This window comes from Tricharina praecox, assembly GCF_024521635.1.
Source record: "Tricharina praecox strain CBS 144465 chromosome Unknown BZA05scaffold_26, whole genome shotgun sequence".
NCBI lineage: Eukaryota > Fungi > Ascomycota > Pezizomycetes > Pezizales > Pyronemataceae > Tricharina > Tricharina praecox.
In genome coordinates this window covers 291,966-318,871 of record NW_026250428.1, presented here as the reverse complement: position 1 = coordinate 318,871, position 26,906 = coordinate 291,966, and the positions used below count along the sequence as shown (strand labels likewise).

Below are 26,906 nucleotides of genomic sequence, written 5' to 3'. Positions count from 1 at the left end.
TGATCTTCTCGGCCTGCTGGGGTCACCAAAGCTGTCGACGGTAGTCTCTTCTGCCGTTACCGAGCAGTGAGGTTGCAGGCTGTGATAGCTCACTCCCTCTCCCTTCAACAGTCGATCGATATCCGCGCTTCTTCTCCATCGCCCGGCCGCCAACTTGTTCGGAGACCCAGCGCGCCTACTGACTTCTTTGCCGCGCCGTGAGATGAGTCGGAAAAGTTTCGACGTCTACCTGCTTCCTTCCTGTCCTCGAGCACGGTAGCTGGGCTAGACATATATCCTTTAGGTAGTACGTGGACACCAAAACTCTGATCTATATCTAAATCCGATGTGTTCCGGCTGGAGTCCCGCGATGTTCGTCCTCTGGCCGCATGCGAGAAGAATTTAGAGTTTAAAGGCGATAGTCTGGTACTCGGTGAAGGAAGACCGATTGGGGGGAATCGGAGGTGGTTTTCAGTCCCGATGCTCAGAATTACCCAATATTCTAGAGTATATTGGGAAAGTCAGCAAAAGGGCTGAATACGGTGCCAAGCGCCTGTTCGAGCACTTGTCGCTCCCCATGCGGCAATGAACTTGCCCGACCAAGCAGTTGTCTCCAAGTATAGATTTGGGTTACGTGCCTTCTGCATCCCGGCACAACTTGGCTGCCTGGCGACCCTACGCTTGAGAGCAGAGTAGTACTTCCCCATACACACAAGCTCCGTCGTACCCCATCGCAGCCCCCACGCACGCATGCTTGCTTCCCGTCACCGGCTGGCTGTGCACTGCTTTCTCACTTGCTCATTTACTCCCTCCATTCTGCCATAGTGCCCCCCCATCGTCCTCCTTCGCATCCTTCGCAGTCACGCCCGTACGAAGAAGAGACTCCTTCAGCACCCTACACATGATCGCGAACCGTCGCTTTGCGCCATGTCGAGATCCTACCAAACGAGCTTCGATTCGGGTCGCTCTCCAATGTACGCCGAAGAACACCAACCACCCACCCACCACAACCTCCCCAAGCGCTCCCTTTGTGCTGAAGTTCGTGGGACTGTAACTAACGCGTGGGACTTTGTCTTAGAAACGATTCCCCATCATCCGCTTCATCGGCGCTCTCTCCCGACGCTTTCAAGACAAACATCAACCGAGCCAAGTCCAAGCGATGGGTGGAAGCTGCGAAGGTCAACTATGACGATCTGTGGGGCGACGAGGAGGAGGACGGCTACGGCTACGGCTACGGCTACGACGACGATGACCAACACGGCGCTCCTTTGCCAGCCGAACCCGCGCCTGCGCCGTACGCAGCACAAGGTGCCAGACCGTCTGCTACAGCAGCGTCGACTTCGAGCCGGTTTCCTCAGAGGCAGGCCTCGCTGCAGCAGCATGGCCCCCGCTATGCGCCGGCAGAACACGACTCGTTTCCGGAGGGCATGAAACTACCACCACCCCCTTCGGAGATCGATGAGACGTTCGCGCCGCCGCCGCCCGGCGTGAAACTTCCGCCACCGCCGTCGCAGATGGACATGATGCTCCCGCCGACACCGTCCGAGATCGACGAACGCGAGAGTATGAGGCCGGCCCATTCGCCAATCCATGTCGACCACACTTCTGCACTTTCCCTGCCGCCACAGGGCATGCAGTCGCCGTCACCACAACCAACGAGCTACCGGGACGTGCCGACTGTTCATGCGCCGTCGTTCTCGATTGACCCCGCGCATCCACAGCAACCACAGGAAGGGCTACACAAACGGCTCTCGGTTCGCAAACCTGTGCCTACGAGACCCAGCCCATCCACGTCACCTGTTCCTCAGACCTCGTCGCCGCAGCCACAGCCGCTGGCAGCGTACACTCCAAACGTACCGTCGTTGCCTGATCTGCCCGGCGGACAACATTTCACGGGGGATCAACGACAGTACGAGCAACTGCCTAACCTTCCGAATGTCTACAACCAAGTGCTTCCACAGTCACTACCGGAGGCAGCCAATCTGGGCACCATCTCGGAATACGGTCGTGTAGGCTCCGGTCCTTCTTCCCAAGCGAGACCCGTCGCAGCTCCGACCAAGTCATGGGCCAGGTCGCCCACCTATGACGATTATGAGCAGGATTACCATGTGGGCCCGAGTTTCCCCATGCCACAGAGCACCCCAGACTACGAACAGTACGGATCTCCATCTTCACTCTACTATCAACCTAAATCCACCGAGAGAGTACCGTCTCCAGCGTCCCTACCGCCCTTAATTCCACCAATTACCCAGCAGCCTTCGAGCTTTTCGGCTTCGCCCGTGCCTACTTCACCTACCTCGCCTGGAAAGCCAAAGATTATCAGACCATCGGACATCTACAGACGGCATCAGGAAGAGCAGGAACGGCGGCCTATTGTGGATCCCAACATCAGTAGTGTTGCCTCGCCTACGCCGGCATCTCACGACGAACAGAGGCCTCCGACTAGAGGGGAGTCTGTACGTAGCCGTGTGCCTTCGGATGCTGCCTTTGCGCCGCCTCACCCACACGCTTTGCAAGAGGATGTTCTCCGCCGCCCATCCTCTCGACAGCAGAAAGAGCAAGGTAGCAGTCCGACGTCGACATCATCGTCATTATCATCATCGCCAGCGAGGCCACGCTCCAGGTCAGGAGCTTCTCACCCTCCGAGTCCGTTCCAGCCGCCCGCGATCCCATTGCCAAGTGTTCCTCTGCAGTGGGTCTCAGGCAGCGGTGGATCATCGCCATCGAGCCCACTCGCAAGATCTGAATCGATCCATTCCCCTAGCCCCCATCCGCCCCCTGCGGTTCCCTTGCCCGGCGTGCCTACACCGACAACACCGAGTCTTCAGACAACGTCTTGGTCGAGGCCGCAGTCAAGGTCGCAGTCAAGGTCGCAGTCAAGGTCGCAGTCAAGGTCGCAGTCAAGGTCGCAGTCAAGGTCCGGGTCCGTAGCGAGGGGTGAGCATGCGCCGAGTCCATACCTGCCGCCTGCAATCTCTTTGCCCATTCCACCCTCGCAGGGAAACCTGGACACACCAGAGGTGGAGAAAGCAATGGATTCATTGCCAGGGGCTTTCCCATCAGGACATTCCATCGGAGCTGACCCCAAACTGCCAACGGACGGCAGCGACTACGAGGATGAGCCGCGAGAGGAAGAAAAGGGCAAGGATACGGCGTCCAAAGCTGCTCCGTCGGTGGATCACATCAATACCGACCCCGCGCCTGTGAAGGTCAGCGGTGACCACTCAGACAAAATGGAAGAGGAACGGGCCAATGTTACGGCTTGGCACGATTCTCCAGTGGAATCTCCAATGGCTTCTCCAGTGATGGGTGACTTTAATACTGTTTTCGAGACGCCAGCGGAGACCAACGACCACCAGGGCTATTTCACTCCTCCCACTGGGCAGTCACGACTTTCCTCGACTACTGCCATTCCTCTGGCGCATGGAAGCGACGATCCCAATCGTGGTGGCTTTCAAACGCTTGAGAATCACGAGTTCATACGTCCGGAGTCCGGAGTCCTCACGCCTTACAGTGAAACCCCTCCTGCGGACATGTCGCCAACCTTTCCCCAACCGCCAGTATCACTGCAGGATGACAGTGATGATGACTTGCCCCGTTCCACTACCACGCCTACTCCCGCTATCCCTGTAGAGAGCGGTATCCGAAGCTTTGCTGAAAAAGATGTGGTCCCAGTGGATAGACTTTCCATTCACGTTCGAACCCCTTCCACCGACAGCTCGCATGAGGGTGCTAAGAGGCTATCCATCGTGCCCCCTTCGTTCCAAACGGAAGCCGTTTCTGGTGATCCGACCGAAGTTGCACCCGTATCTAGAACTAGCTCAATGGAAGATACGCCACGCTCTGAGAAATCAGATGAACTGGACCACTTCCTCGGCGAACTGGAGAGAGCGCAGACCCCTGTCACACGGTCCCCAAGTCTCACGCCTACCCCATCCGAGCATGCCATGACATATCCACATGGGCAAGACCGGAACCGTTTGAGCGTCTCCTCGCGTTCTCCGAGTATCAACCCGGTTTTGTCGAACGAGCTAGTGGAACGCCCGCGGTCTTCCGGGCAGAACCAGACCTTTTTGAGCGTCTCACGTTCCCCAAGCATCAAGCCAACTTTGCTGGATGAGCCAGAAGAACGTCCGCACTCCTCTGGGATGGGCCAGGAAGATCTGGACGCCTTGCATCCCACGATCATCGCCCCAAACCTTCCGGTTCCGGGGGAAACGGAGAAACATTCAGACTCTTCTGTCCAGATCCAGGACTATCTGGGTACCCCACCTTCCCCAAGTGAGACGGCGACACACGCGCATTCTTCCACACCGGTCTACGACTATCTGGGTGACTCGATACCCACTGATTCCGATAATGCAAGGGGGAGCATGGGCGTCTTATCGTCGTACGAGTCGTATTGGCAAGATGGAAACGATGATTCCGCTGGTGGGACCCCTTTGCCTGTTCCGCCTAAATCGCCATTGCGTGCTGTTGCGGCTGAAGGACACCTACCGAGAGTCCCCTCACCTCAGGCTGCTGTTACCCCTCGGCCTGAATCCGAAGCTCCCAAGAGGTCGTCGCCACCACCGCCTGTGATAATTCCACCACCACACGACACCAGCTCGGCAATGCCAGCAGAACCTCAGACTCCTGCGAGCATCGTTGATCAGGATCTTCTCGAATTGGTTTCCACCGGCAAACGGTTCTTGGATAGACGGGACACTGTCATTATTCCTAGAGAGGCCACGCGCCAAGATGATGGCAAGACGCCTCAGAGGTCACCCGTTCTTCCGGAGTCCGAAGGCATGGAGGCAATCCCTCCCACGAAGCATCTCGGCCCCGAATCCGAAGGAATCGAGGCTATCGGAGGGCCCATCGTCGAGAAGAGGCCAAAGACTGCCGATGAGCTGAACTCGCCCGCCGAAAACGATTACACGAAAGAGCTGCTCAGCCAGTTCAGCAGGCCGCAGACGTTGATGCTGAAGCAGACGATGCCATCTGGAATCGTAATGATGCCACCCATGCCTCCGGCGCCCGGCGGGAAATCCCCGGCTGAGGAATCCGCTCCCGAGGTTGTCAATTTCGACAAGGATTATGGCGAGGGCATCGAAGTCCTGGACGACGCACATCGAAACCGTCCTCCCAGCGACAGGACGGTCACGCCGATGCAACCAACAGCGGTAATCCGGGACACGAGAGTCATCGCTGCGCTTGAGAGCCCAGAGGAACGTATAAGAGCGTACGATGCCCTGCGCGAACATATCCGCGAGTCTCCCAGCCCGCTTTCCGACTGGATCACATACCAGATGGAGCACAATAACGGCGAGCAGTTGCTCAATTCCGAGATCATTTCGATCAAGACGGGTCTGGTCCCGCGCAAGAGCAAGAGCCGGATGGGAGGTCTGGGGCATTTCCCCAGTCGCTCGGGGGATGGCGGTTCGCGCCACGACGAAGGCACGGCTCATCGTGCGGAAGAGAAGTTGGAGAAGATGGGAAGAGGAGCTATGAGGCTGGGAGAAATGGCTGGTGGAAGGGTAGGAGGTTGGGTCAAGCGGGTTGGGAAGAAGGTATAATTTAGAGTGATTTCTTGCTGCCAGATGAGATGTATTAGCAATGAGTGTATATACTGATGCTCGATCGTGAACGCAGGGAAATTCCAACAAAGAGGGTACTTCGGAAAATGCAGATCATCAGACCAGGGGTGGAGATTCTATAGAGTTGGATAGGCCCGTCGGAAACCGTACTAGAAATGCCAGTATCATATCGCATGCTTCGACAGCGGTACGGGAAAGAAATGCCTCCATCGGATCGATGTCGCAGCATACCACACCACTCCCGGCCGCCTCGCCGCCTCCCATGGGCCATCCCCCGCCACTTCCGCACATCCAGACTCAGTTCCAAGCGAGAGTTGGCACTACCGCTGCCACTGCTGCTCAGACGCCGCAGGCGGGATCCTCGCCGCATTCGCTGGAAGGCCCAAGGCAGTCCTCGCCGAGCGTCCATCACCAACCGCTGGCCGGTGGGTTTGGGTCTAAATCGGCATCTCCGCATTCCGCCAAGCCGCCGCCACCACCTGCTGCTGTTGCTGCTGCTCCTGCTGCTCCGTCATATTCACCGTTCCCGGCAAGAAAGGATAGTCTATCCTCGCAGAATCAAAATCAGAGTGGATCGTCGTCCGCGATCACAGCGAGAGGTGTTCCGTTGCCGTCTTCCGCAGAACATAGTCCGTCGATTCCCGAAACCCCGCATCCTCCACCCCTTTCAGCCGTTACGGCAACCGTGCACGAACCAATGGAAGGTGAGGACAGTGACGATGATCTTTACTCGACGCCGAAACGCCGGGAGGCTGAGGTACAGGAACAGATGCCGGTGCCACCGGTCATTCTGGCGGCAGCGGAGGTTCCGGAGACCAGGAAGCTGGGAGAGGTGGCGGCCAGTGCCGATGAAGATCTGTACTCGACACCGAAACAATCATCGCTGCGGACCGAAACGCCGGTGGCGGAGGTCCGGCAGCTAATGCCGCCGATTCCTCATTCAATGACACCGTCTCCTACTCTTCAGTTGCAGGGCCAAAGGCCGGAGAATATCGCACCACCGCCGTTACTGCAACAGGATGTCTCTCGGAGCCTTTCCGGCATGGCACCTCAGCACCCGCGCCCACAGCCGAGCGAGCAAGGGCCTCCGGCTGTCGAACATGTACGGCAGGCATCGTCGGCGGGACATCCGCAAGGCCATCCTCCGCGATTGAGCCCACAGGCGTTCGGCCATAGCGACCAGCGGCACCTCTTGCAAGATCCGCATGCGGCCAGTTCTCAGCAATTCCCTGGATCATTGCCATCTCCACACCCGCAAATGCAGCAACAGCAGCAACAGTTCCAGCAGCCACCCTTCGCGGGCCAGAATCTTGCCCACCCCCAGACACCTCATGGCCATCCGGCACTACCGCCGAGTCGCGGTTCCACCCTTGCGCAGACAATTTCCAACAGCAGTGGACACCCGCCCGGCTCGTCGTCTTCGAATTCGGAGAAGAAAGGGAAACGGACAAGTCTCCTCGGAGGCCTGGGGAATAAGCTGGATGGTATGGGTCGTAGCTTGTCAGCTGTGTCGCAGCAGCTGCCTCACCATCAGCAGCCACCACAACAGCAGCAACAACCACAACAGCAGCAACAGCAACAACAGCCCCATCCTCAGGCACCTCCGCAGGGTTATCCTCAGGCCCAACCTCAGGGTCCTCCACAAGGTCATCCTCAGGCTGCTTACTCACCGCCGGTCGTCGATGCACCTCCTCAGAAAATGACGAAACGCGGGAGTTTCCTAACAAAACTAGGAGGAGGCGGCAAGTCGAAAAAGCCCGAGGAAAACGGCAAGCTGAAGGGGCACAAGAAGATGTTTTCCGACATATTCTCGCGCACCTCATCGCCACCCAATGCCTCCGGCGGCGGCGGCGGCCAGTCTCCCACCAAATTCGGAAGGCTGGCGAAAGCGGGGCTGGGCGGTGGAGGTAGTGGAGGTGCCCAGGCACTCGTCCAGCCCAGTAGCAGCGAACCGAAGATTTATGACCCGAAGACAGGACAGTACATGAGCTTTGACCAGGCGCTGCCGAGAAGCGGAAGTGTCAATAGCTATGGCGCCCCACAACAGGCCCCCGGTCCGTATGTCCCGCCGCCCCAGGAGTACCCGCAGTCCAGGCCGTCTATTGGCGGTTACTCCCAGCACAGCGGGTACAAACCGCAATCCGCGACTTACCCACCGGGGGTCCCGGAACAGCAACCTGGGTCGCAGCTGCAACCTGGGCCGCAACAGATACCATCGCCCCACAGTCCGGCGGGGAGTGTCCACGGCCGGCACACCCCGCTCGTGCCGAGACAGAGTATATCATATCCGCCTCCCCCATCGCCTGGGCAGCAACCGTCGCAGACAATCCCGCAGAACATGGCCTACCCGCCACCAGCTGGGCAGAACCAGGGCATGCCGCCGCCACCGTCACCGGGCAATTATCACCACCAGCCCCAAGGGCAGCCTTCAGCACATCCGCAGGACTACCCTGACCATCCCCAGCATGGCGCCCGGGCCAACGTCTCCAGCCAACAACAGCAGCAGCAGTATCGCGAGTCGCCATACAGCCAACCCCCCTACGCTGCCTCTCCAACCCATCCGCTCCCCGGCTACCAGCAACAGCCCAGCTACCAGCAACAATACCAGCCATCGTCAGGAGCCCCACAGCTTCCTCCACTGCCGTCCGGACTGGTCAGACAGTCGACGCAGAGCAGCTTGTACAATGCTGTCCTGGCACATCGGGGCTCCATCGCGGGGGCAAGAGGCGGGAACACGCCACCACCGCCGCCGCCGCCGCCACCATCGCAGCAGCAGCAGCAGCAGCAGCAGCAGCAGTATTCTCCTGCCCAGTTGCAACAGTCGGCCTATTCGCATTCGCGAGAGGCAAGCCCGCGGCTGAGCAGGGCGGGAACGGCTGTCAGTGATTATTCCGTCAATGAAGCAACGTACCCTCCGCCTCCTCAGCAACAGGCATGCCCTCCGCCTCCTCAGCAACAGGCATATCCCCCGCCTCCCCAACAGCAGGAATATCCCCCACCTCCCCAACAACAGGCATACCCTCCGCCGCCCCAGCAGCAATCATACCCTCCGCCTCCCCAACAGCAATCATATCCCCTGCCTCCTCAACAGCAAACATACCCTCCGCCTCCCCAACAGCAAATATACCCTCCGCCTCCTCAGCAACAAATATACCCTCCGCCTCCTCAGCAACAAATATACCCTCCGCCTCCTCAGCAACAAGTATACCCTCCGCCTCCCCAGCAACATCAGGAACAGCAGCAGCAGCATCACGTCTACACGCCGCAACCGCCGAGCGGGAACCGCGAATTCGGAGGGTATGCAGGCTACACCTCTCCAGTAGTTCCACCGTCGCCCGCATCCGCCGCCGGATCGTACCACACGCCGTCGCAGCAGGAGCAGCTCCAGCGCGCACAATCCGTCGTCTCTAACGCAACAAGTGCCAGCGGCTACGCCGCACCGCCGCTTCCGCAGCAGCCATTAACGTCCGCACACGCATCGTCCGCGCCCCAGCGCACCCACTCGGTCGTATCGAACTCCACGAGCGTCAGCGGCCTCAGCAGCAGCGGACCTGGCATCTCCCGGCAAGGCACGCACCACTCTTCGCTGGCGGCGCACGGCGAAGCTAGTTTGCCGTCGTCGGCGCATGGAGGGATCACTGTCAACCCTGACAACACGCCCGCAAGTAGTAATGGTGCGAACACACCGACCCTTGCTGCTGCTCCTGCTGCTGCTCCTGCTCCTTCTCTACCGACTGTGTTTGCTTCTGTGCCGACTTCTGTTTCTCCTCCTCCCCCGAATGCGCTGGTGCTGGGGCCACCCGCTAACAGCGTGGTTTGCGAGCCTGCGCAGACGTTCGGCCATGGTTCGATGCACAATAGCGACCGCCCTGCGGAAGTAGAGACGGTGGCTACTGTGGATACTGAGGTGGTGGTGGCGGCGGTGGCGCAGGAAGAGATGAATGGTAAGGTGGAGGAGATGGAGAAGGCGGTGGCGGTGGCAGTGGCGGTTGAGGCGAGGAAGCGGGAAGAGGATGTGGATGTGGATGTGGAAGAAGAGGCAGTCGAGGCGGTCGAGGAGGCGAAGAGTGTAAAGGGAGTGCTGGAACAGGTGAAGGAGCCGGCGGAGAATGTGCACAGCGTGAAGATACGGGATGTACAGGATCACGGGAAGGATGACGAGAAGGATGGCAAGAAGTATATGCACGCTAAGCACGATGTTCAGGGCGGGCAGGATGCACAGGATGGGCGGGATGGACAGGTAACGAGGGCCGAGGATGTTTCCATGGCAGTGGGAGTGGTGAACAAGGAGCTGGTGCAAGAGACAGCTCAGGAGCAGCCTGTCTCGGAGCCAGCGCCGACGACGACGGCGACGGGCAAGCAACTCCCTGCAGCAGCAGCGGCAGCAGCAGCAGCCGAACGATCCTCTCCAGAGCAGCCCGCCGAGCCGAAAGCGGTAATGATCGAAGAAAAGATCGCGGTGCACTACGAAGGCGACGACGGCAAGGAAGTTGTCAGCAACGGGCACTCACGGGGCCAGTCCGGGGCCGGCCTGAGCGACGATGGCGAAGGATACGCAATGAGTAGTACTGCGTACCCGGGCTCTTGGGAGCCGGCTTATTATGGTTGGAGCTGAGGGGTTGCAGCTTGGTTACTTCTAAAGTTTTACATTCTCTTGCTTCTGTTTTTTTTTTGGTGCGTTCCGCTCTGCGTCACTTTTGCCAATTCCCTTCTCTTTTGTCTTGCTTGCTTGCTTGTTTGTTTGCTTTGTTTGTTTTGTTGAGCGTGGCGATTGTACGTGCGTGGCGATTGTATGCGGGAGGATATACGTTTTGGGTCCTTATCTAGCGGTGCTAACAACTGTGCTTAATTGGTGTGATTTTTCTTTTTGTCGGTCGAATACTTTGTACACTACATATCGGAAGAAAGTTCTTGGATACCCTACCTATGATTATTTTTTGGCAATGTGAGCTGTGCGAGACTGTGAGACTGTGTGAGAACCGGTGGACGGAAATGGTGAGCGGAAATGGAAAATGGAACGGCTGAATGGGCTTCATGACTGAGAAAGTGAAATGCAGAGCCGCAAAGCTGCAACGACTGGGATTGACGGTTTGGCCTGGTTGAGTGGGTGATGTTGTTCTCGTCAACACAGGAAATAACCCCACGGAAGAACGGTAAAGTCTGGTAGGCTTTTCTCACGAGACCACCAAAATGATACAGGAGTTGCTGCGGCCTTGAACACCTAAGAATAACACTGAGTCGCTGGTTGCCGTGTCAAGGCCACACGGCAACGGATCCTCCCTCTTTCAGTGTGTAGAGTACTTTCGAATCCATTCCATTCCTCAGAAGACAAGAGAAAGCCGAGCTACTGGGGTGGGGGGTCGACCGAGAGATATACTGCTGAGACCGAATGGAATATTCATTTGTGAACACTCGTGCTGGGGGAGTGAGAGTGAGAGTGAATGGGACATTGCAGACCATTGGTAGTAGAGTAGAGAAGAGTGGAGTATTCTCAAACACCGTGAACACGCGCAACTCTGTACCATAGTAGAATCGACAAAACAGCCACGCATCCGAAAGAAGCAAAAACTAGGTATCCCATAGTACGATCACCCTTCCCGCTCACGGTACCGGTAGTTATATATATGATCCATCAGCCCCATGCCGGCGCAAGTTATTTTCTGCCGTCCAGCGGCAAGCCCGCTACTAACCAATACTAGTAGCTCGCGAAGAACAGCGGGGTAGCGCACGCCAATAAACTCGATTCTCACATGAGCCCTCAGGCCTGTTGGCGGGAGTTCACTAGATATATACCGTTTAGCGCGTTAATAGTTACTCCATTAGGTCCTAGTATGGTAGTTATCCGCGCCCGTCTGGGGAACCCCGGGGTGCGAGATGGGGGACTGGCCGCTGGGACACAGCATAGACGAGCTTGATTTTGGGTTTGGATTTGGTCTGTGGCATGGTGGGAGTTGGAGGGCTGCGTGGGTGGGGAATGGGAGGGAAGCGCACGTTACTGCGATAGCTGCGGAGTAAATCACTTGATACCTATTTACTGTTTTTTCTTCTTTTTGCCGTAACTTTGCTTCCTTGATCCGGATGAGTGGGAATGAGGGATGTATGAAACAGACAGACAGACAGAACCCTCGTGCGTGAATTTTCTAATGTACAATACAAGTAAACCAACCAACCGACCAATCGACCAACCAACAAAGCCAACGGACAGACCAACCAACCAACCAACGAACAGCCAAACAGCTGGACGCCCCGAATGAAAAGAGAACCTCCTCCGCCGCCGCCGAAAAAACGTACCCCCCCACGAACTCTCCTCTTCCCTCTCCCTCTAATTTTGTTTTCCAACCCAGAAAGAATAAAATGCTAACCGTCGTTAAAAGGATGATGATGGCGATATTGATGTTGATGATGTTGTACAGGTAGGGGCATAGGCATAGGCGTAGGCATGAGATGAGTTGAAGTTGAATTATGTGCGTGATCGATGATGAAAGAGGGAGAAATGACGACACTGAGTAAAAAAAAAAACCAGCCCGGAGATATTCGTTTTGTTATCTTTCTACGACTTACGACTTGACTTATGACTTCTCGCCCAGCAGGTGCAGGATCGCCTCGTACATGCCGAACATGATTGCCGCCGAGGGGACGACGCGGAGCTGGTGGGTGTAGTGTCAGTGGGTGCTGTGGATTTGGGGAGAGGATGGGGAGTAAGGGGGTATACCAAGTGCGGGCTCAAGCCGCCGTACATCGAGACGATTCCCTCCTCCTTCCAGATAGTGCGGAAGCACTGTAGGAGGCCGGTGTACTTCGGTCTCTCGCCGTTCATGGGTCTCTGTCGCATGCGGGTGCGAACGACCTCATGGGGGTAAGTGAGGCAGGCAGCAAACAACTTCGCGGTTCCAGCGGCACCGAGCTTTCCTCCGGTGTCCACGAACTCGTCCCAAGCGGTCATGGGTTTCCCGGCGTCGAGGATGTCGGCCTTGCGGCGGGCCAGGTACGTCTTCATGCGTTCGTAGAGGACCCATTGCAGCGTGCTCTCGGTGACGCCAAGGTAGCTCGCGGACAGCCCGCGGTACAGGCCCTTGACGCCTTCCTGCCGCACCACCTGCTTCACGCAGTCGAAGCTGTTCTTGTACTGGCGGCCGGCGCCGTGCGCGCCCCGCGCCGTCGCCTTGTCCAGCTGCAGCCGCGTCTTGACGAGCCAGATGGGGTTTGTGGCGGTGCCGGTGACGAGCCCGGCGCACGCGGCTGCGCACAGGTGCACCAGAGGGGTCTCCTTCCCGCCGTTGAACCGCTCCGCGATCAGCCGCTTGCCGTTTCCGTACGTGTAGAAGTTGATTGCGCGCGCGGGGACCACGCCGCTCAGGTTCGGCCCGAGCCCTTTGAACAGCCCGCGCCAGCCTTCTATCCTGTGCACGTCGCTACATGGGAAGAGGTCAGAAGACTGTGGGGGGAGCCGGGGGAGATGTGGGGCCGTACCCGAGGATCTGGAAGGTTTCCCGGAAGTGTTGCAGGCCCTGCTTCATGACGCCGACGGGCGCCGAGGAGCCAGTGCCTCGTCGGACGTCCAGCTGGTGCTTGTAGAAATCGCTCTGCAACCTAGTCTTGACGACGTCCAGCGGCGACGTCAGGAATGTTGAGGTCATACCTCCCGCACTAACACGAAATCATAATTAGCGAAGCGGACATGGCGGCGGCGGTGGTGGTGGTAGCAGCAGCCCGCTCCGTTCTCGCCGCATGGAATAGAGAACTTACGCTCCGGCGACGAAGTGGGCCCATGGTTTTGACTCTCCGGGGCGCAACTGGTGCGGCGGTTCGACCACGCCTGTCTCGCGGGATATTGGGATGTGGTCGGCGGCGGAAGGGGTCAATTCTGGCGGCGGCTTCTGCGCGGGGCCTGCTCGCACGGCCGTCATCGGAATTGTCTTGTGTGGGTGTTTTCTAGATCGCCGAGGATGGGGGATCCGGAATCGATGCGGGGTGCGGGGGGATACTGCTGCGGTGGTGGGGGTCGTGCGTGTGCGTGAAGTTCGTTTGGTGGGGTAGTTGGGTTGTGTTGGAGAGCTTGCGATAAAAAAAAATGTCGCCTGCGGAATTGTTTCTTTTCTTGTGTGACAGACGCTAAGCGCCACCGACTAGTAGACGGGGGCGCTTTCTGCGGAGCATCGACTAGGAACATGGAATATTTGCAAGCGGAAAACATGGCACGAGAAGCCTGATTGAGAGAGCAATCACTGGACAAAAAGAAAGACCAAGTGTAGAAATTGGAGAAGTAGCAAACTTTCCAGTGTGAGGTCTTGTCTCGTTCCGAATTTCTTGTACTTCTCTCTCTGCTGCTATATGGAGGAGCGGAGGCGAAGTTCAAGGAGATGGTCTGTGCGGAACCGTCAGCCACCATGTGAAATGCAGAAAAGCTTAAGCCACTGCCTTCACGGCGGATCACTCAGTGGATCATGTATGATCACGCTGGATCAATGAAGATGCTTCCGTAGACGTTCAGGAATGACGCAAAATAGCCTCGTAAGGCTGTATGTAACAATAGGATTTCCTGCAAAGAAAACGGGAGAGAGTGAAGAGAGAAACATGGCATCAAACGATCTATTTGTATCGAGCGGGAAAGTCTCACTGATTGCCATCTCATCACTCGCACAGCGTGGGTTCCCTACTCACAGGACCCCACGGCTCTCCGCAGCTGTGAGCGGCTTGGCTGCCCTCCGCTGTGCTCCCATCTGATATTCCCCGAGCAGACTCTAACGTCATGTCAAACTGCAGTCACTAGACAACTCAAAAGAGCGGCGCGCATTCGGTCACACACACTCGACTTCGACCCTTCCTTTCCTTCCCATTTCACACAACACAACCCCACAAACCCCACAAACCACCTTCACCACCTTCACCCACCTTCACCCACCTTCATCCACCTCCACCCATCTCCCTCGTCGTCAGTCTCTCTCTTACTGTTGACCTCTTCACCCATTTCCCTACCTCCACCCCCATACCTGTCGCAATGGACACCTCGTCCGGCGCTTCAATTGCCCCTTCCATTACCGCCATGGAATCCCTTTCCATCAATAGCTCTCTCAGCAAGATTGACATCAATGACAGTCCCATGGTCAAACAAGAGACTGTCAAAGAAGGGACTCTCGGAAAACAGACAGAAGGAGAACAGACCACTCCTGTCCGCGCTCCCATTCCCGCCACGGAATCCCCCTCCATCGCTAACACTCCCGTCGATGACACCAATGGAGCTGAGACCGTCGGACAATGGGCTCATCGTGAGGCGTTCGACTATCCGTCTCTCACAGCCACTCGTGATGCTGAGCTTCCCCGCTCGCAGCCTTACGGTGACTGGCTCGCCTCCGCAGAACGATATGAGTGGAAGGACGACTATGGCGACGTTGCTCCTCGCAACGAGGCGCTTGAGAGGATGCTTTTCGGTCTCGACGATGATGAGCCTTGCGGAGCTGGTATCGACTTTTCGAGGTATGTTTGTCCCGTTCTTGCTCTACTATCTAGCCATCGCCTCCAGTAATCGCCATCTGGATCGAACATGAGTATTGACTTTGATTGCGCTTAGGTTGTTCATTCTCAAGGTTCAAATCGATGGAACCACCAAGCCAAACCCCATCTTGGAGGTAAATCTCTCGTTCTGGTTGTTGTCCGTCGCTATTTACTGATGTCGTCTGTTTTACATAGTTCGCTGAAGCGGGTCTGCACCCCGTCATGCTTGAGAACATCGCGCTCTCCAAGTATACGAGGCCGACCCCCATCCAGCGCTACTGCATTCCTGCCATCCTCTCCGGATACGATCTGTTGTCATGTGCGCAGACTGGTAGGCATCCACACCTTCTCTCTCATTTGGTCTGTCTGTTTTAATGCTTCCCATCACAGGATCCGGCAAGACTGCGGCTTTCTTGATCCCTATCTTGTCCAAGTTGATGGGCAAGGCCAAGAAATTCGCCGCTCCCCGTCCCAAGCGCGGTGAGAATGTGAGCTACATTGCTGAGCCTCTCGTTCTGGTGATTTCCCCGACCAGAGAGCTGGCTACTCAGATCTTCGATGAATGTCGTCGCTTCTGCTACCGCTCCATGCTGCGTCCATGCGTCATCTACGGTGGTGCCGATAGCATGACTCAGCGCATCGAGCTCGGGAAGGGCTGTGACGTTCTGGTTGGGACTCCTGGCCGCACCATCGACTTCCTTGAGAAGGGTTCCGTCCTTTCCCTCAAGCGCCTCAAGTACATCGTGGTCGATGAGGCCGACGAGATGCTTGACATGGGTTTCGAACCTCAGATCCGCAAGCTCCTCCAGGCGAGCGACTGCAACCAGGATGATGACAAGCAGGTCATGATGTTCTCCGCCACTTTCCAGAAGCCCATCCGCCAGCTGGCTGCCCAGTTCTTGTCGGATGACTACATCCAGATCAAGGTTGGTCGTATCGGCTCCACCCCCGACAACATCACCCAGCACGTCATCTGGGTCGACGAGGACAAGAAGAAGCAGGCTCTCTTCGATCTCCTGTGCACTGCTCCTCCGGCTCGTACGATGATCTTCGTCAACCACAAGCGCACCGCCGACTCGATCGACGACTACTTGTACAACCATAAGTTGCCATGCACTTCGATCCACGGTGACAGGACTCAGCGTGAACGCGAGGATGCCCTGATCGCTTTTCGTTCGGGCAAGTGTCCGATCCTGATCGCGACCGGCATTGCGGCTCGCGGCCTCGATATCAAGAATGTGATGCATATCGTGAACTACGATATGGTTGCCAACATCGACGAGTACATCCACCGTATTGGTAAGTTCGACCATCCGTTGACAGCTGTTGTCTCGCAGAACTGATTGATGACCGCCGTGATAGGACGCACCGCTCGTATTGGAAACCATGGTCTCGCCACCAGCTTCTATAACGACAGGAACTCGAGTATTGCTCCGGACCTGGTCAAGATTTTGATGGAGAACAATCAGGACGTCCCCGATTTCCTCGAGGAATACAAGCCGACCGGCGAGTTGAATTTCGACGAAAATGATGACTCCGAAGAGTTGCCTTTCACGGCTGGAGCTGCCGCTGATGGTGGCGCTTGGGGCACGGAGGGCGCTGGTCAGGATCAGGATCTGAGCTGGTAAATTTACGGATGAAAATGTCTCCTTTGGGAGGCCGGAGGGGGGGGGATAGTTCTTGATTTGTGGCTTTCTTGGGCGGGTCATGTATGGCTTGGTTGAGTAGGTCTACGATTTCACGGAAGATTAAAGTTGTTGTGGCGATTGTTCGGTTTTCTTTTGTTTTCTTTCAGCTGGGTCTGGTAATGGTAGACGGTAGCCCCGTAAGTTGTGATCACTCATTGCGATTTGTGGTTGCTGTCCATATGTACTTGGATGGCTTAAGCGCGGCGACTGCACTAGGCACTAGTAATCTAGTAAAGTTCCTACATACCACACAGGCGAGATGAAAGTGCAAAGATGAAGCCAAAACATGCGGCGAGTGAAGAGTGAAAACTCTGCTGTAAACTCTGTTGTAAACGCTGTTGTAAAGATCGCTAACGGGTGACGGGCCGGCGGGGGAGGCGAATGATTCACTCCAGACTCGACTCGGGCCGAAGCCTAGGTCCAGACTCGACCTTTCCTTCTCCCGCGCAGCCACTTCTCCCGCGGGTGTACCAACCCACATATACAGCGCAGCAGACAGATGCTACCTCCCAACGGGATCGAATCGCTCTCAGGGACGTCCTCTGCTGCTAGGTCTGTGGCGGGGTTGAAGTAGAGCTGTGGTTCGGTTGTAGGTGGGAGGAAAGAAGGAGGAAAGCCGGAGCCAGCGGGATGGCAGTGTCTTATATACTCATTGGCAAGAGAGCTTGACTAGTCCAGCACATCAGTAATCAGTTAGACTTTCCTCTACCACGTAGAAAACGAGGCTAATATCGTCTTGAATGCACTATTCGCCGCGCGGAAACTTCCAGATCTTGTTGGCCCACGGGGTTGACTCTGTCTGCCTGGGGAGGTAGGGTTTACCTTTCACTCTAGATGTGTTTAATAACCCCACTGGATATCCGCTAGGAAGTAGATTGTAGAAATTGAGTTTCTGGACTTTTTTCGGCGACTGCAACCACTTGCTTTGCCTCATAGAAAAGAGAAAAAAGAGATTTGATTGTACCCTCCCCTAAAGTAAGAGTTAAAATACCGTCTTTCATGTTGGCTACATAACCCCTCACCTGAAATTTGGTAGCATTAGCCGACGAAGTGGATGATAAATAAGAGAGGTTAAGCAAGCATCGACCCTCGAGATGTCTGACCCATCAACCACACAAAATCTCCTATGCTCCCTCCTTCTCAGCCTTTGATTCCCACCTACCCACAGGACTCCACATTTGGGCATAAAGAGACCAGCGAAGGGCAAAAGACCGGCGGAAAAAATAATAATCAAAAATCAAAGCGAATATCACTCGAGAACGCCCACCACGAACCCACATTTGGCATTTGGCTTCCTCGTCGCCTCCAGAAGAGCCAGATACCCGTCGAGTTTCACCCAATTGAACGTTTCAACATATCGAGGCTCTTTCTAACTCTACTATAGGAACTTGATCTTTCCCCGTTGGTTCAATGCATGAGTCAGACCCGGTTCGAACAGATCAAGAGATTCTTTTACCACGTATCGCCACCTGGAATCGCCACCGTTCAATCCAATTCTGGAACAGCTTCACTGGTTTCGATTCCACGTGGCGATACGTGAAAGAATCTCTTGATTTGCTCGAACCGAGTCTGACTCATATATTGAACGTACGGGGAAAGGTCCAGTTCCTATGTACTTACGTTTGAACGACGAGGTCTTTGAGCCATTACTACGAGCATAGTGAGGTCAACTGACGGAGAAAGAAAGGTTAAGCTTTCATGCTGTACCGCTCGCGGCCTGCGATTCTTTACGCTGAATAAATTTCTGTGATGACCGAAACCTCGAGTGGTTGTACATGACGCACATTCGGATGCGCTCGTCGCAGTGGTGAGGTTACCACACCAGGGGCGCCGCAACTGGCGATACGGGCAGTCACAGTTGTATCTGAAATAGTTATGTTGAATGAGTGTAGGCTGGCGGTGGCTTTGGAACACTATTTCGCGGCGGACGCGATGGACAAAAGAAGCGAGAAGTTACCACAGTATGGGATCATGGTTTCCATGGCTCAGTGGTTGCCGCCACTGGCCAGTATCTTCTACTACATATCAGTGCCCGGCCCTCACCCACAGATCGTTACGGTAGTTTCACAAGCGATCACTCATCCTGCTTCGTGAATACGGAAGAGCAAGGGGAGGCATCCGGATCAAGCAAGCAAGCAAATGCTATCGCATCTGCTCCTGCGCTGTGCACATCCACTGTAAAGCTGACCCGGCGGGAGTGACCCGACGGAGACAGGCCTCCTTGAACCATTTTTGGCCGTTACAGCAGCTCATTTCAGCAGGCTACGACCCGGTCTCCTCGATATCTGCTTTGGCTCTCAATCGCGGCGAAGATGAAACCACCGACGTCCTGCCACGCACTTTCACTACGTCTGCGTATAAAAGAACGTAAGCTGCCGTAGGGATCACGATAGAAGGCCAAATGCATGGGCAGGTATGAACGCACTCATGAGGTTGCAGGCAGACCGGCGTGAATGCTCGTCGGAGTCACGGCCTATAATGCCATCCTCGATTTCCTTGGGGCCGTCTCAAGGAGGACATCGGAGGAAGACAAGGAGGGTATCGACGGTACCGTCGTTCCTGCCTGCCGCCATATCTTGCCTCAGCTTTTCGTCGACAGGTTGGAAGCTTGTTGTGATGAGGTACAATACCAGTCGGCCAGGCACAGGCGAGCTCGATTTTGCGGCGTTGGTAGACGACATCACACTCTGATAGATGTGAAGAGGGAGATGGTGAAGCTGGGTGAGGATAGTTGTGTGGAGCTACCTACTCTACTCTACACGCCGTCGGCATCGAAAAGCTACCGTAAGACAATCCGCATCGTACACCGATCATGCAGTGCCACAATACCAGTAGTAACACAGTGCAGAGTCCAAACAAACGTGCCTCTGTTTTTGAGATTTGCCGGGAACAGATTACTCGTAGCCTCGTAGTCTTTGTGGTCGCTACCTGATCCTTATCGATGCCCGCCGCTACGTCATCTAATTGATATCGATGGTAGATGTCGCAGTATGGTCCGTGCACCAGAGACGCAATCAACTCCCTCTTCGAACAAACACAAAATAGGATGACCGAGTGGGCAGCGGCACCGCCACCACCAGCCATCATCAGCCGCCGATGTTATCGCCAATAGATAAAATTGTTAGAAAACCGCACAGACGTTCTACTTCCACATTGTAATTTCATATTCTGGAACCCTCAGAACAATAACACATGGTGGGTGGTTGCTGCCGGGTAGGGTATAGAGATCACGTGTGGACACTCTACGGGTAGGGTATAACTCGAGATCACATGCGGGAACACTAACTTTATAGGGACACAGTAGCGCTATTTTGACACGTTAGCGCCATTTCAATGCGCTTGGAATGTTTACGACTCCACATAAATATCCATCGGTTCACACACCTCTACTTCTCTTCTTCTTTACTTCTCTACATCTCTACATCTCTACATCTCCCAAACACACAACATCCATCATCATCACTTCAGCCATCCGTGGCATACCTATTTCCTCACCTACCCGCGACTCCGATCCGATCGTCATTCATCGCAATGACGCAGCGATCCAGAGGTTGGTGAACCTTCCATCAATGCGGTCCGGCGGTCTTACACACACCGATACCATCACAGAATTTGTGTTGGTGTTGGCCTGGCGGTTTACACCGCCTTCCCTCCCTCCTTCCCCCTTCCCGACAAGTCGGGATCAACATAAGGACACCCCTTATGCCCACGATGGGCGATGGCGGTGTCCTTGTGGGGATTGTGGGTGGTGGATCTCAAAAGCAGACATCAATCCACCAAAAGGTACGAAGATTATCACATCCGATACACGAGAGGCAGAGGCAGGGGCTGACGGATTGACTGGTGTTCGGCAGAGGTCAGAGGATCGGCGCAGCCACGGAGGATGGTCGCGGCCGCAGATCATGGGCAGTAGCTACTACATGTGGTGGCTGCTGCTCAACATCTGCGACCACTACATGTGGTGGCTGCTGCTCAACATCTGCGACCACTACATGTGGTGGCTGCTGCTCAACATCTGCGACCACTATGTATGGTGGCTGCTGCAGCAAATGATTACATGCGACCATTATATATGGTGGTTGCTTTATATGATGCTACGTAGCCACTACATGTGGTGGCTAGCGCAGATGATCGAGATTATTCTCAGGATGCAGCAGCTTTGTGATCACGGGGCGCTGTGCGGAGAGAGGCTTGAGAGTCTCATGAAGCTTTCAAGTATCGACCGGGTGGAACTGACTCCATGCTGGAGATGGTGGGTTTGCATTCACCTGCTGGTTGTGGAATAGGTTGACTGACGGGATTAATAGGCTGTCGAAGCAGAGGAGGATTGCAGCATCGGTCTGCAGAGGGTGGCGGCAGCCACATGGATGATGTCGGCTGCGAAATCTGTCTGCAGAGGGCGGTGATTTATTGGGGAATGGAGGAGGACTGGAGATGGGCAGAGGTGGAAGTGGAGGAGGATTGGAGATGGGTAGATTTTGTTCTTTTGTTCATTCATTGATTGCATGCGACCTATCTAGATCATGGCAATATGGCAGGGGAGATGGGCAGAAGTGGAAAGCGGAGGAGAACTGGAGATGGTTCGAATGATTGCGGATGATTATAAGTACTTGAGGCGATTCGCTGCCGTTGATGACGAATGCCATTACAAGTGCTTGAGGCGATGCACCGCCATTAATGATGAATGCCATTTTGACTTGTCACCGACCGTTCGGAAAGGATTGAGACACAAGAGTGGCGTAACGGGGTGGAATATAAATTCAATCAATGATTAAACCAAGAAAGGTGGAATATAAATTCAATCAATGATTAAACCAAGAAAGGTGGAATATAAATTCAATCAATGATTAAACCAAGAAAGGTGGAATATAAATTGAATCAACGATTAAACCAAAAGTGGTCGAATATAAATTCAATCAATGATTAAACTAAAAAACGGTCGAATGTAAATGAGCGCAACGAGTTTAGCCAATCACAAGCTTTTTTTACCGACGACCCATGTGAACCCACAGCGAAAAACGTGCATATTGCCTTTCGATGGGGGTTGTGGATTGTGGATTGTGGGTTGTCGGCGTTATCGCCGCCGCCGCATGAGCATGAGAAGGAACGGGCAGCGCGAGCGTGAGAACGAATGGCGGCGCAAACATGAGAACGAACGCCGCATGAGCCGCAGGAGAACGGACGACAGCGCTCGACGTCGAACGGCGCGGGGTGCGGAAAGCGGGGCACGGAGTATGTTTGTACTCTGCAAGGCGAGCGGAACGCCAGGTTTGTTTTCTTCGTTTCTTCGTTTCTTCTTTTCTGCGTCATCGCGATTCTAGACTTCTGATTTTTTCCCCTCCGTCACAGGCAAGGCTGCCAAGCCGGGGCGGTGGAATCCGTGGGTGTGATTGGCCGACAGCCGCTGTGCTGGTCGTGAACTCGAACCGCTGCCGTTCATCGCATTCGCTTTCCGAAACCATCCACCCGAAAGCCCCTCCTCCTCCTTCTCCTCCTCTTCTTTCTCTCCCCCCCTCCCATCGATCCTCGCTCTCGCTGCGTCAGCAAATCCTTCCGCCCCGAAGTCTTGTCGTGGTTTGCCTCCGCTTTGTGCTTCTGTACGTCGATAACTCCGCTCTTTCAACTTATCGCTTGTCCCTCCTAAAAAAAGCCCCGTCCGCCCCTCAGCCTAGAAACTCACCCCTCATCTTACCAGATAAACCCTCCCTCCCACCACAACCACCAACAACAACACTTAACACACCCCACCTTGCTCTCTCCACCTCCATCCCACCACCCCGACCCCCCACGAAAAGGACTCCCTCCGATCACTACTACCGTACATATCATTGCCCGATTCCTTCGCTTTGAAGCAACAACCCTCAACCATGGCTGAACGATACATCCCCGAGCACAGGCGCAACTTCAAGGCCAAGCAGTCCTTTAAGCCCGATGAGTTGAGACGCCGCCGCGAAGAAGCCCAGGTCGAAATTAGGAAGGCAAAGAGGGAGGAGAGTCTTGCGAAGCGTAGAAACTTGGCCACCAACAGCCCCGCCCCCGGTGCCGTTGATAGCGATGATGACACCGCCACGGAGTCTCAGGTATGCTATACTCTCCCATCTCGATTGCTCGGCAGTTGTATCGGACACCACGGAGGCTGCCAGAATACCATGTCTCCGCGTTTGCGATGATGGAACATTAAGCCCTGTGTTCTGCTTCTCGCCATCGCTTCGATTCTTAGGCTAACAGTGTTATCCGCACAGTTGAACGAAGATCTCCCAACGATGTGCAAGGGCGTCTTTTCGGATTCGATCGACCAGCAGATCCAGGCAACCACAAAGTTCCGCAAGCTGCTCTCCAAGGAGCGCAACCCTCCCATCGAGAAGGTCATCGAGTGTGGCGTCGTGTCGCGTTTCGTCCAATTCCTCAACTCCCCCCACACCCTCGTCCAGTTCGAGGCTGCCTGGGCCCTGACCAACATCGCTTCCGGATCCGCCACCCAGACTCAGGTCGTGATCGAGGCCGGTGCCGTGCCCATCTTCGTGCAGCTGCTGTCGAGCCACGAGCCCGATGTGAGGGAGCAGGCCGTTTGGGCGTTGGGCAACATCGCCGGTGACTCCCCGCAATGCAGGGACTTCGTGCTGGGCGCTGGTGCCCTTCCTCCTCTGTTGAACTTGCTCGGCGATAGCCGCAAGCTCAGCATGCTTAGAAACGCCACTTGGACTCTTAGCAACTTCTGCCGTGGAAAGACTCCTCAGCCCGATTGGCAAACCGTAAGTTTGGAATCGGACCCATCTCCTCTCCGCCGGTCCGGTCTTGCTGCAGGTACTGATTCCGTTCTATCTTTAGATCCTCCCTGCCCTGCCCGTCCTCGCCAAGCTCGTCTACTCCCTTGACGACGAGGTCCTTATCGATGCCTGCTGGGCCATTTCCTACCTCTCGGACGGCTCCAACGACAAGATTCAGGCGGTCATCGAGGCTGGCATTCCCCGCCGTCTCGTGGAGCTCCTGATGCACTCGTCCACTTCCGTTCAGACCCCCGCCCTTCGGTCGGTCGGCAACATTGTCACTGGAGATGACGTTCAGACCCAGGTGATCATTAACTGCGGAGCTCTCCCTGCGTTGCTGTCCCTTTTGGCATCCCCTAAGGACGGTATCCGCAAGGAGGCATGCTGGACCATTTCCAACATCACGGCCGGCAACTCGACCCAGATCCAGGCCGTGATCGATGCCAACATCATCCCTCCCCTAATCAACCTCCTCTCGCACGGTGACTTTAAGACCCGTAAGGAGGCTTGCTGGGCCATCTCGAACGCCACCTCGGGAGGACTTCAGAAGCCCGAGCAGATCCGCTACCTCGTCAACCAGGGCTGCATTAGGCCTCTGTGCGACTTGCTCGGCTGCTTGGACAACAAGATCATTCAGGTTGCTCTCGATGGACTCGAGAACATCCTCAAGGTGGGTGACATGGACAAGAACAATGAGGCGGACAACCTCAACCGCTACGCCGTCTACATCGAGGAGGCCGGTGGAATGGAGAAGATCCACAACTGCCAGAACAACGCGAACGAGGAGATTTACATGAAGGCGTACAACATCATCGAGAAGTACTTCTCGGACGACGACGAGGAAGGTGCCGAGATTGAGGGACTCGCTCCTACCCAGGACCAGTCCGGTACGTTCAGCTTCGGTGCCCAGCAGCCGCAAGAAGGTGGTTTCAGCTTCGCCAACCCCACCAACCCCAACGGCGACTCGATGGACATGTAAGCCGTCCGGTCAAGTACGCATATGGGTCGGAAAATCGAAAGAGGAGACAATCTCGGACCGGGTGATAATGGCTTTCGATTTTTCTCTTTTAGTATTACGGTCGATTTGTTTTTCTAGGTCTTGGTTTTCCCTGTTTACTTGAATGTCATTTTCGGCCTCTGTTCTCGGATAAACTCATTCCTGTTGTGTGTTATCCATCTTGTAACGCTTACTCCCCATCCCCACCCATCGCCCACTAGAAATCCCCCCTCAGACTCGTACCACCACAATTCGAATCCGCCCCTGTCTGCTACAGAACTTCCCCACTACCCCCCATCACCATTTCACTTCTCCAATTGTAATTTTTTTACGAATGGACGAAACTCAAAAGCATGTATTTTCCTGGTCAATTCTCCTTTTGTTTTCATCCTTTTTTCCCCCCATGGTTTGGCGTAATTGTTGTTCTATTGCTCTCCTCTGTTTTTTCTAGTTCGGTTCGGAATGGTGGGCTGTTGCGGATTGTTTGTCTGTTTTTTTTTCTTTCGCTCGTGCGTTTTCTTTCCGCCATCGGATCAATAAATGGATGTGTTGTCTGGTGAATCGTGATTTCCCGTGATGGGAAGGTGATGGCTGAAGATGGCTGGTGAGGGGAAGGTGTTGCCTAGGAGGGGAATGAGTGTTCTGCTGTGCTGTGCGAAGGGAACTGGATCTGGATCTGCGCGCGCGCGGGAGGTGAATGTATTACCAACCTCTATCTATTGCTAACCTATTGATGTGATGGTGACGATGGCGATGGCGATGGTGGCCATGGTGATACCTACGGACGAGTGTTGTGACCTGTGATTTATGGCTTGTGATTCTCGCTCGTTAGTTCGGCTTGATCGGCGCCTTTTGTCCTAGTATATACTATGTAGGAGTGATCCCTCGGCTCCAACGGCGGTGGTCCAGTATGAAGAAAGCTGTTTCGGCCGGAAGTGCGCTTGCTAGCGAAGCCGCGGGATAAGCTTACGAGCTTGCGAGTATGGTACGGGGGGAGAGTTTCAGTGGGTGTTGTAGGACATCACTCGCTCGACGAGGGTGCCACTGAATGGTTTGCCGCTAAATGTATGCCGTTGAATGGATGTCGCTGAGTGGTGGGTAGTGTCGACGAGTGATTCACTCTTCAGCCTGGTGTCTCATCCGCACTGCATCTTGATCACCCGTTCAGTGGAGGAGCAGTGATTCCGCACCACCCTCGTAGTATCACTCGCTGGACGAGGGCATGCCGCTGAACGGCAGGATAATCTCGACGAATGATCGCCAGCGCGGCTGTAGCGCAGTGTAGTCTAGTCTATATGTACACGAAGGATGCAATCCCACTCCATAGCAGCTTTCCAGTCTGCACTGCTTACCACATTGCCGCGCGAAGTCTTCGTTAGCTCTACACAATACATAGTTCACAACGTTATCCCGCGAATCGGTATTCTCGCAAACCCCATCGTCTTCACAATACCGTATAACAGTGACGGATCGTTTCCGAAGGCTGACGCAATACGGCACCGTCTACAGTACCTAGCCTGCCTAGAAATGCAGCATTTAGGGAGGCTATGAGCTCCGTGCTTGCTATTCACACTCGCAAATCCTCGAACCTCCGGAGTCCGAACCACGCCTGATGAATGGGAACGAAAGACGCGAGCGAGGTAACGTGAATATATAGGTAGCCCACTCACTCGTTGCTTCTTCCTGCTCTGGCCACGTCCGTAGAAATCGGTTTAGCCACTCTGTGCGGCCGGTGAGAAGTTATGAACATTGAAGGCCAGCCTCTGCGGGACAGTATTATATTAGCTCGTGTGCTTGCAAGTTGCCATTCACAGCCGCAAATCTTCGAACCTCCTCACCACACCTGTGACCTGACGAATGGCAACGAAGACTCGAGCGAGGCAACGTGAATATATAGCCCACTCACCCACTCACTCGTCGCTTCCTCTACCCACCTATTCCCATTCGCGCCCTGAACTTCTCACGCCATCCACGTAATCGCACTATGTATTGTAGGTACTGTACTACCTATGGCGCCGGTTGATCATCAACTCGCTGCCCTGCCCAGTGCCCACACGGTTGAATGCACCAGATATCACTCGCACAAACTTTCACCGATGGGAGAACTATTTTTGAACCACGGAAGCTCTGGATGACTCTCTAGTGGCCAGACACCCCGTCATTGGTATGCAGACGGGACTCGAGAGCTAGAGGTGATAGTTATGTACTAACTCGCTCTATAGTACTGTGGCCATTGTCACGTGCGGTTGAGGCTGCATGCTCCAAGCCTCAGTGGCGCTGTGTGGTGCGTGCGGTGGCTGCTAGTTAGCATGTGACCAAGGCTAGTCATGTATATAGTAGCAGTGGAGGCATCAACATAGCAGAATAGCAATTGGCAGAACGAGCAAGAGCTAGAATGGAGGAT

At 55.1% G+C, this 26,906-nt stretch overlaps 6 protein-coding genes across 6 annotated transcripts; 5 read left to right on the top strand and 1 right to left on the bottom strand.

Moving 5' to 3' along the window:
- The first annotated feature begins 706 nt into the window (after nt 1-706).
- BZA05DRAFT_146405 (uncharacterized protein) lies at nt 707-6,462 on the top strand. The gene is made up of 5 exons (XM_051478954.1): nt 707-953; nt 1,058-2,836; nt 2,861-5,531; nt 5,614-6,262; nt 6,328-6,462. The coding sequence occupies exons 1-5, from the start codon at nt 907-909 to the stop codon at nt 6,408-6,410; spliced, it is 5,229 nt and encodes a 1,742-aa protein (XP_051336473.1). The 5' UTR covers nt 707-906; the 3' UTR covers nt 6,411-6,462.
- A 2,274-nt stretch (nt 6,463-8,736) lies between these two features.
- Nucleotides 8,737-10,488, top strand: BZA05DRAFT_407912 (uncharacterized protein). Its single transcript, XM_051484665.1, has 2 exons — nt 8,737-9,232; nt 9,391-10,488. The coding sequence occupies exons 1-2, from the start codon at nt 9,185-9,187 to the stop codon at nt 10,171-10,173; spliced, it is 831 nt and encodes a 276-aa protein (XP_051336472.1). The 5' UTR covers nt 8,737-9,184; the 3' UTR covers nt 10,174-10,488.
- Nucleotides 10,489-11,671: 1,183 nt separating this feature from the next.
- BZA05DRAFT_357962 (mitochondrial carrier domain-containing protein) lies at nt 11,672-13,611 on the bottom strand. Its single transcript, XM_051481440.1, has 4 exons — nt 13,305-13,611; nt 13,029-13,205; nt 12,271-12,970; nt 11,672-12,205 (listed from the first exon to the last, which is right to left on the bottom strand). The coding sequence occupies exons 1-4, from the start codon at nt 13,463-13,465 to the stop codon at nt 12,128-12,130; spliced, it is 1,116 nt and encodes a 371-aa protein (XP_051336471.1). The 5' UTR covers nt 13,466-13,611; the 3' UTR covers nt 11,672-12,127.
- A 945-nt stretch (nt 13,612-14,556) lies between these two features.
- On the top strand, nt 14,557-16,685 carry BZA05DRAFT_431495 (P-loop containing nucleoside triphosphate hydrolase protein; the record flags this gene model as incomplete). Its single annotated transcript, XM_051486194.1, has 6 exons — nt 14,557-14,653; nt 14,798-15,032; nt 15,127-15,184; nt 15,246-15,381; nt 15,441-16,349; nt 16,413-16,685. 6 exons carry the CDS (start codon nt 14,557-14,559, stop codon nt 16,676-16,678), a joined length of 1,701 nt encoding a protein of 566 aa, XP_051336470.1. The 3' UTR covers nt 16,679-16,685.
- A 3,450-nt stretch (nt 16,686-20,135) lies between these two features.
- BZA05DRAFT_146363 (uncharacterized protein) lies at nt 20,136-21,169 on the top strand. Its single transcript, XM_051478953.1, has 3 exons — nt 20,136-20,521; nt 20,593-20,990; nt 21,046-21,169. The coding sequence occupies exons 1-3, from the start codon at nt 20,441-20,443 to the stop codon at nt 21,107-21,109; spliced, it is 543 nt and encodes a 180-aa protein (XP_051336469.1). The 5' UTR covers nt 20,136-20,440; the 3' UTR covers nt 21,110-21,169.
- Nucleotides 21,170-22,605: 1,436 nt separating this feature from the next.
- BZA05DRAFT_342350 (armadillo-type protein) lies at nt 22,606-24,484 on the top strand (the record flags this gene model as incomplete). Its single annotated transcript, XM_051481027.1, has 3 exons — nt 22,606-22,818; nt 22,981-23,490; nt 23,567-24,484. The coding sequence occupies 3 exons, from the start codon at nt 22,606-22,608 to the stop codon at nt 24,482-24,484; spliced, it is 1,641 nt and encodes a 546-aa protein (XP_051336468.1).
- Nucleotides 24,485-26,906: the final 2,422 nt, after the last annotated feature.

Bases quoted from the DNA above. Each gene is read 5' to 3' on its own strand.
- BZA05DRAFT_146405 (XM_051478954.1), top strand. From the start codon at position 907: ATGTCGAGATCCTACCAAACGAGCTTCGATTCGGGTCGCTCTCCAAT. The intron at 2,837-2,860 runs GTCGCAGTCAAG...GTCGCAGTCAAG, and splicing joins TGGTCGAGGCCGCAGTCAAG to GTCGCAGTCAAGGTCGCAGT. The intron at 6,263-6,327 runs GTGAGGACAGTG...GTACAGGAACAG, and splicing joins CGTGCACGAACCAATGGAAG to ATGCCGGTGCCACCGGTCAT.
- BZA05DRAFT_407912 (XM_051484665.1), top strand. From the start codon at position 9,185: ATGGAGGGATCACTGTCAACCCTGACAACACGCCCGCAAGTAGTAATG. The intron at 9,233-9,390 runs GTGCGAACACAC...GAGCCTGCGCAG, and splicing joins CACGCCCGCAAGTAGTAATG to ACGTTCGGCCATGGTTCGAT.
- BZA05DRAFT_357962 (XM_051481440.1), bottom strand. From the start codon at position 13,465: ATGACGGCCGTGCGAGCAGGCCCCGCGCAGAAGCCGCCGCCAGAATTG. The intron at 12,971-13,028 runs GTACGGCCCCAC...CTTCCCATGTAG, and splicing joins GAAACCTTCCAGATCCTCGG to CGACGTGCACAGGATAGAAG. The intron at 12,206-12,270 runs GTATACCCCCTT...TACACCCACCAG, and splicing joins GCGGCTTGAGCCCGCACTTG to CTCCGCGTCGTCCCCTCGGC.
- BZA05DRAFT_146363 (XM_051478953.1), top strand. From the start codon at position 20,441: ATGCCCACGATGGGCGATGGCGGTGTCCTTGTGGGGATTGTGGGTGGT. The intron at 20,522-20,592 runs GTACGAAGATTA...GGTGTTCGGCAG, and splicing joins AGACATCAATCCACCAAAAG to AGGTCAGAGGATCGGCGCAG. The intron at 20,991-21,045 runs GTGGGTTTGCAT...CGGGATTAATAG, and splicing joins CTGACTCCATGCTGGAGATG to GCTGTCGAAGCAGAGGAGGA.